We start from the raw sequence: 8,225 nt of genomic DNA, 5'->3' as shown, positions 1-8,225 counted from the left end.
CCAATAGAAGAAGAGAAACTAGCAAGCTTGCCCTGCTGGGGTGAAATTTGTCATGCAACATAAACTGAGAGTAAAATGTTTGTAATTATTACCAAGAGCCCTTTTCATTCTGCTACTGACCCACTCCTCTTGTCTGTTTTCTTTTCTTTATTGTATATTAATGTTTTGCCCTGCTCTAAATCTCTACATAATCAGTATCCTTTCTATTTCCGCCTTTCTTCAACATTCCCGGCCCTGCAGGAGTCTGTGAGCAAGAACAGCCTCAGTTGTCAGGACAGAAGAAGCCAGGGCAACACTGCAATGGATTTTCCAGTGCAGGTGAACATACAGAAGGATGTGACCTGCCCCATCTGCCTGGATCTTCTGACAATTCCCCTGAGCCTGGACTGTGGCCACAGCTTCTGCCAAGCTTGCATCACTGCAAAGAGTAAGGAGTCAGGGGCCCTCCAAGGAGGGGAAAGCAACTGCCCAGTATGCCAGTGTAAATACCAGTTTTGGAATCTCCGACCTAATCAGCCCCTGGCCAATATAGTGAAGAAAGTCAGGGAGAACGTGAGCCCACAGCAGAAAAATCTCTGTAAGCACCATGGAGAAAAACTCCTGATCTTCTGTAAGGAGGATGAGAAGGCCATTTGCCAGCACTGTGCCCAGTCTGTGGAGCACCGTGGTCATCAAATATTCTTCATGGAAAAGGTGGTCATGGAATGTCAGGTAGGCCCAAGGGTGAAGGTAGATGGGGCAGAAAGGTACCTCAAGTGAATCTTTCACTTTTTTAAACTACTTTCTTCCCTTAGTCATCATAGAACTGAGCTCTGCTATCTCTTTCCATACCCTTTGCTCAGCTTCTGAGATTTAAAGGATATTTTTGTGCATTCTTTCATTTGATCAGAAATAAGTCTAGGCTACAAAGAGCAGTCAGATGAGTGGAGAAATGCTTCCCAAGATAAATTCTGATTGTGCCTTTGAGCAGAAGGGTTTCTAGGGAACACGGTTGGTTGGATGTGGGGAACATGTCACTGAGATGAAAGGACTTTCCTTGCTGCAGGATCAGTTCTTCCTCTAGGAAAAGAGATAATCAGGTTACTCTTAATCAAGGGATGGTAGCTTGCATCACCCAGGGATACAGAGTACATTAATCTCTTCAGATTTTTGTCTACATCCTAGATTCTAATCACCAGTTTCATTTCTGTAACCTAGTCTCTTCTGAGAGGAGTCTGTTTTCTTTCCTCTATCCAGGTGCTAAGAAAGCTCATAGCTTGATTCTGGTGATTCTTTTCTCACAGGAAAAGCTCCAGGCAGCTCTGAAGAAGCTGAGGAAGGAGCAGCCGAAAATGGAGGAGTTGGAAGCTGACATCAGGGAGGAGAAAGCTTCCTGGAAGGCAGGAAGAGATATTTCCTGAGGGAGTTCTGAAACAGAAAACTGGGCAGCACCTCAGTCCAGTCACAAGGAGGCCCCTTCCTCTGTTACCTCAGAATTAATGAGTTCAGGGGATTCTCAATTAGTCCTCATTTCATTCCTTCCCTGTTGGGGTTGGGTGCCAGAGAGTACAAATATCACAAGTGAAACCAAATATTTGTAGGTGAAGGCATGGAGGAAAGCAATGCAAAAATGACTCATGAATCCCATGTCCCATATCCATCATCAACTTTGAGGCACTAATACTTCCAGAAAACACACTGAGAAAAGCCCAGCATTCCCTACTTAGGAGCTGTGGGTGGAAGATCTTCCTATGCAGTGTGGCATGATTATCCAGGACAGGTGTCTGCAATCCAAGCCTCATCCAGATGTCACTTTGTGTCTCAGGGTGGGCCTTGTTAAAGTAGACTTTAATATATTCCTTTGGGAGAAACTCAAGAGAAAATAGTGGGGAAATGACGTTCTCAGTAGTTGCTCACTGCCTGTTCCCTTCTCTTTGAGAAGTCCCTGAGGAAAATAGTTCTTGTCTTGGCTCCCAGGCCCAGACAATGTAGGCCCTTGGCCAGACAGACTGACTGCCTCTTTCTCTTCTCATCCCCAAAGAATCATATGCAGACTGAGAGACAAAGGATTCTGAAAGGGTTTAATGAAATAAGAGCCACCCTGGACAGCGAGGAGAAGAGGGTGCTGCAAAAGCTGGAGGAAGATGAAGTGAATGTGCTGGATAACTTGGTAGTGGCCAGAGACCAGCTGGCCCGGCAGAAGCAGTGCTTGAGAGAGCTCATCTCAGACATTGAGCATCAGATATGGGGGTCGTCAGCAGACACAGTGCAGGTAAGTCTTGGGTTGGAGCTCCTACATGATGAGATTCAGGGGCAATACAGAGACAAAATTTCCTTCTCTGCTGGGTCCCCGCACTTTCTTCCCCCTGGTGACATTCAAGGCTCTTGGGCCCCTCAGTACCTCTTCTCTGTCATTTCAAGTGTCCTACGGATAATTCAAAGTATGAACGACAAGCGAAATTGCCATTGTTAGTAATTTATAAAAGGCAGTGCAAAAAATTTGGAGAGAAATTCTTCAAAAGCTCCCGTTATCTGTCATCTTGCATTTGTAAGGCAACTCTTCACTAAGTTTAGTCAAATAACACAAATCTCTGTTTATGTTTGATTTTCTTGTTGTGTTGAGTCCAGACTGTGCAATACCTGTGGTTTTGATTTGCATTTCCTGAGTGTAGACCAATAATGTTGAGCATCTTTTCATGTGGTTTATTGGACATTTGTATATCTTCTTTGGAGAAACATCTATTCAGATTCTTTCCCTGTTTTTCCAGTTGGGTTGTTTGCTTTTTGTTGTTGAGTTGTAGGAGTTTGTTGTATATTCTCTATACTAATACCTTATCAGATATATGATTTGCAAATATCTTATCCCTTTTTGTGCATTGTCTCTTCGCTGTCTTCCTGGTGTCCCTTGATGCACAGAAGTTTTTAACTTCGTTGTGGTCCAACTTAGTTATTTTTATTTTATTCCCTGTGCTTTTTTTTGGTCATATCCAAAAAATCATTACCAAATCCAGTATTGTGAAGATTTTTCTTTTTGTTTTCTTCTAACAGTGTTGTTATACTTTTGGATCTTAAGTTTAGATCTTTAATTGATCTTAAATTATAATTTATATGTGATATAAGTCATCCATGTTTAAAATTATTGTAACCATTGTATTATGTTGAGCCTTTTTTTGGCAGAAATAATTTGTTAAAAAGGGTGAGGAGATGGTAGCCAGTGAAGGGATGGGCTGTATGGGATATTTGTTTGTCCAACCTCAATTCATTACTTTTTTTTTTTTTTTATAACAACCTCTTGAATTACCCATTAAGGAACCATCCTTACCCTCAGTCCATGTAGTTGGTTAGGTTTTATAAAATCAGCAGCATCAGGGAGGTATGTGTCTCTCAATTCTAGGTAAATCAGAATATCAGATTCCTATATGTTTACCAATGATGCAGTAATTATTTTAAGATATGCATCTGACCCAATTTAGGTCAATTTTTATGGCTTAGAATTTTATTATCATGACTAGAAAGAAAAGTTCTCTTTTTCACTAAGTAATATATCAGGGATTATCATTTAAACCAGGAGATTCAAGTTGATTCCATACAGTCTAAGAAGAAAGTCAATATTGCAGGTGGAAAATAGAATTTTGAGAAGAACAGATTCTGATGACAAGATTTTCATTTAAAAACCTAGGTATGACTAAAGTTACACCTGCCCTGGAATTTATTCTTCTTTCTTTTAAATTTAAACCAGTTTTAGTCATATACAATAACAACAAAAAAAGCTTAATACAGAGAATAAAACTTTATCTGAGGATGTAGAGCCAACTGGTGGCCAAGTCATTGTTGGTATAAAAGGGGTTAGGCTAGAGAGAGGGAAACTAAATATATTGTTACATTTCTGTTCAAAAAATAAGGCAAATAATGGCTATGCTGGGAATAAAAAGATGGCTAAAATATTTTGAGGATATAGACTGGACTGACAATACAATATTGGAATTCAGAGTAGGATATTATAGTTTCTAAAACAGTGACTTGAGTAGATATTGGTATCATTTTGGACAATGGAATGTACATAGTTGGGAAATAGTAAGTTACATTTTAGACTTCCTCAGGTTCTGGCTCCTGTGGCTTATTTCATGCTTAAAAATTGGGAAGATTACTTGTAGGTAGTGTAGAGGAGGTATATAGAATGAGTAGAGGGAAGTCAGAGAAACATTTGTTTGAAGTTCTTGTTTACTTGTACCTGCAGCAAAAGAAAGTATACTTTTTGAGAACTATTATTATTGATTATTCATATTTGACTTTCCAGAGCCTGGAATGATGTCTGGCAAATATGGGTTTCACTTTTATTTGTCTCTAGAATAAATAAAAGCATAATGAATTAATGAGGTCTTCTCATGAATGTATTTTTTTAAATGTCAAGTCTCTTACCTTCTTTTTAAATATATCCCATCTCCAAATACTGAAAATCATCTTTCTAACATCCTCACATGAGTCCTTGGGATGGTTGATCTTGGTCTTATCTCTACATTTTGTCCTCCATACTCTGATAATCTATTCACATCATACCAAGGGGCTTTAGGGATCTAAGGTGGATAAAATATTTTAAGGTAGGAGGGCTTATAACTCCTGGGAGGGTTGCCAGACAAAATACAGGATGCATAATTAAATTTTAATTTCAGATAAACGATAAATTGGGGTTTTTTTTGGTAGAAGGGTATCCTGGTATCCTAAATATTGTAGGAGGCATACTTAAACTAAAGCATATTTGTTATTTACCTAAAATTAAATTTTAACCATTCATTTTTATTTTCTAAATATGGCAATCCTATACTTGACTCATGTTTTCTCTCTTCTCCCCAGGATATGATTTATGTCATGAAAAGGTATGTGTGGGAGACCAGGTATGGTCTTTTTTTATGTGAGGACAGAATTAGAGCCATGAGAGTTATCTTGGGATCAATCAAGATTAAAAAAAGAAAAACACAGAGCTGGGGAATTTGGGAATTATATCATTTCAAATTTTTGATCAAAGATGAAGGTTTTCAGTGGAATTTGGGTGGTGGGAGGTCACAGAGCTAGGGCCAATAAGACCATGATTTCACTCATTCTGGTCAAACCTCAGTCTCTGCCTCAGTTTGTTTCCGTATTTCATAGGTGCCTATCTTATTTCAGAGAAGACCCTATCTTCCATCTGCCAGGCCCCCAAATTTTCCACAAGGACAGCTCCTTTGCATTTATTTTCTTCCTGATGTTAGAAGAAACAAGGTCTTTCTAGTGGTTTTATTTGGACTTCCAAAAAAAAAAAAACAAAAGTCTCCAGTTTTGGGGAATAGTGGCTTTCATCCTGGTGCCAATAATTAATCTCATCTTGCTTACACACTTTAGCATCTTGTAGAAAATATGGTCTTCTTGTGTCTAAAGTTGCCTACCTACTTGGCAGTATAAGGTCTTCCCAAACACATGAAATTCAGACCACTATTAATTTGGTGTCATAACTTCTCCTTTTCCAGATATTTGTAATGTTTCCCCAGAGAATATAACCTCAAATATCAATATCTGGACTTCTGTACTGGGATAAGAGGCTTTGGAGACCCTTCAGACTTTTAATACAGGAGCTCCATACTTGATAACCTAAATCCTTCAGTAGCCGGGCTCTGGAGCTTCTTTACTGATCACCTGCCTGGGAACTTACATCTTTGGCCTGTCCCAGGTGGAACCACTAAGATGGCAGTGACTACTTCATATATCAAATACTTTTTTTTAGAGGTATCAAATACCTTTTAAAGGCACCATTATTTAATCTAGTTTTATTATTTTTAAGGAATAGAGTATGCAGTTAATTTTTCCATTTTAGAATGAAGAGCATGAGCTTCTTTGAGGTGATCTTCTGAAGGTCACACAGAGGTAAATGGAAAGGTAGATATGAGCATATTTCTTCTGGTTGCAGCATCAGTGCTCATTCCATCCTCCCCCCTTCCTCAGTGTCTCCAGTGGAGAGAATTCAAGTGCATCAGTGGAGTGAAAAGTAAGGGAAACAGTGGTCTTGCAGAGACACAAGGTCAGAAGTGTGGGGTGATCAATTTTTGTCTTCTCTAGGAGTGAGAGCTGGACCTTGAAGAAGCCAAACATTGTTTCCAAGAAACTGAAGAGTACATTCCTAATTCCAGATTTGTGTGGGATGCTGCAAGTGTTTAAAGGTAAGGAGAGTCAGAGGAAGTTTGTGGGTGTGGAATTCTTGTAGTATCAGGGCAAAATGGGAGAGAGGATGTTGTTTCTAGATGAGAGAAGATCTAGGCTTGACAATGAGAGATAGATCTCTAATGCTGAAGGTGTGATCAGACCTAAGGGGAATGGTCAAGGTGTCTGGTTCATCATCTCATTCACCAGTTCATAGCCTCACAGGATTCCCCTCCCTATCCTTATTCTAGTGAGAAGATAGATATCAGTGTTTACTCCTTGCTTCTAACAACATCATTGAAACTTTTGTCATTTCAGAGCTGACAGAGGTCCAACGCTACTGGGGTAAGAAGGAGTTACAGGTTCTTCAAATCACCATATTCTGATCCCTTTTTAGACGTTGTGGTTACTATCAGGCCCTATGATCTTAGCTTCATGTGTTCCTCCCCAAACACCCATTCATACAACAGTTCTTAAGTGTTCTAGTCATCTCTGACCCATCAACATAAGTTCCTCCCAGTCAATTCCTGATATTCCACCTCCCATGTCACAAGACACACCTACTCTGTATCTATCACCTGACCCTGTCATTTTTCCTACAGTGGACGTGATCCTGAAGCCAGTCAATGCTATTTCGAATATTGCCCTTTCTGCTGATAAAAGACAAGTGACAGCTGTGCACAACTTCTCGCTTAAAAATATATTTCTATGTGATTTCTCTGCTTTTGATGTCTTGGGCTGCCAATATTTCTCCTCAGGGAAGTATTACTGGGAAGTAGATGTGTCTGAGAAGATTGCCTGGATCCTCGGGGTGTACAGTAAAGTAAGAAACCTCAAGAGAAAAGGGAGCTCTGGGTTTGTTTTTGATCCGAATGTAAACCGTCCAGATGTTTACTCCAGATACACACCTCAATTTGGCTACTGGGTTATTGGGTTACAGAATGGATCTGAGTATAAGGTCTTTGAGGAGTCTTCCACCTCTGATCCCAAGGTCTTGACTCTTTTTATGCCTGTTCCTCCTTGTCGTGTTGGGGTTTTCCTAGACTGTGAAGCACGTATTGTCTCATTTTTCAATGTCACAAACCATGGGTCAGTCATCTACAAGTTTTCTAATTGTCAGTTTTCTCGGACTACCTGCCCATATTTCAATCCTTGGAACTGTCAACGCCCAATCACCCTGTGCACACCGACTTCCTGAATCTTCTTAGTCCCTCTCCTACTTCTGTGTAACGCCCCTTGTCCTGGGGTTCATCTACACCTGAGCTCATCTGCACCATTCTGAACACATCTCCTTCTTTTCTCCATCTTTCAATTTAGAATGTTTTTGGAATAGTCTGCTAGGACTGCTGTAACAAAGTCCCCCCAAACAAAGGCTAACAACAGAAATTTCTTGTTTCACAGTTCTGGAGGCTGGAAGTCTAAGACCAAGGTGTCAGCAGAGTTGTTTTTTTTTTCTGAAGGCTATGAGGGAAGGGTCTATTCCTTGCCTTGCAGATGGCTGTCTTCTCTCAGTATCTATTCAAATCATCTTCCCATTTTGCATTTCTCTGTGCCTAAATCTCCCTTTTTCTAAAAGGACACCAGTCAGATTGGAAAAGGACCCACCCTAATTACATCATTTTAATTTAATCACCCCTATAAAGACCCTATCTCCAAAAGGTCACATTCTCAAGTATTGGGGGTTAGGATTGTAACATATGAATTTGGGGGGAACACAAGTCAACTCAACAGTCTTTTACACATCCCTACAATGCAGTGAAAGCTTGATGTTTTCTTCCTAATATTTTGTTTTCATTAGGGGAGAATTCTTTATTTTTCCTTATTAGTTTTTGCTTAGTATTAGGAGAGACTGCTTATTTACAAAGGGAACACATCTAATCCCTTCTATTCTGTACCTCCTCTGACATCTCTTTTCCTCATTCCTTCTGCTGTTTAATGGAATTAACAAAGGAAAAGTTATCAATTCTATCTAAGTGCATAGGACATAGAACAATGCCTAGGAATCTGTCACTAGGTACTGGATCCTTCAGAGTGTATTGCCTTATCAATGGCACCCCTTTATGTATCACAGAGTTCAA

At 39.8% G+C, this 8,225-nt stretch overlaps 1 protein-coding gene across 2 annotated transcripts; it reads left to right on the top strand.

The window, feature by feature from the left end:
- Positions 1–246: 246 nt before the first annotated feature.
- TRIM22 (tripartite motif containing 22) lies at positions 247–7,550 on the top strand. Of its 2 annotated transcripts, none has more exons than XM_021685294.1 (7): positions 247–711; positions 1,284–1,379; positions 2,021–2,251; positions 4,831–4,853; positions 6,067–6,167; positions 6,466–6,492; positions 6,750–7,550. In XM_021685294.1, the coding sequence occupies exons 1-7, from the start codon at positions 301–303 to the stop codon at positions 7,343–7,345; spliced, it is 1,485 nt and encodes a 494-aa protein (XP_021540969.1). In that variant the 5' UTR covers positions 247–300; the 3' UTR covers positions 7,346–7,550. The 2 variants fall into 2 exon arrangements, with proteins under 2 accessions (XP_021540969.1, XP_044775325.1); XM_044919390.1 differs by having other exon boundaries at positions 251–711; positions 2,033–2,251.
- Positions 7,551–8,225: the final 675 nt, after the last annotated feature.

The sequence above is a fragment of the Neomonachus schauinslandi genome, chromosome 11 (assembly GCF_002201575.2).
Source record: "Neomonachus schauinslandi chromosome 11, ASM220157v2, whole genome shotgun sequence".
NCBI classification, from domain to species: domain Eukaryota; kingdom Metazoa; phylum Chordata; class Mammalia; order Carnivora; family Phocidae; genus Neomonachus; species Neomonachus schauinslandi.
Note: the sequence above shows the minus strand (reverse complement) of the source record. Positions and strands in the feature narration are given on the sequence as shown.

Excerpts from the sequence above, each read along its gene's own strand:
- TRIM22 (XM_021685294.1), top strand. The coding sequence starts at position 301 with ATGGATTTTCCAGTGCAGGTGAACATACAGAAGGATGTGACCTGCCCC. Across the intron at positions 712-1,283 it reads AGGTGGTCATGGAATGTCAG|GAAAAGCTCCAGGCAGCTCT; the intron begins GTAGGCCCAAGG and ends CTTTTCTCACAG. Across the intron at positions 1,380-2,020 it reads AGGAGAAAGCTTCCTGGAAG|AATCATATGCAGACTGAGAG; the intron begins GCAGGAAGAGAT and ends TCATCCCCAAAG.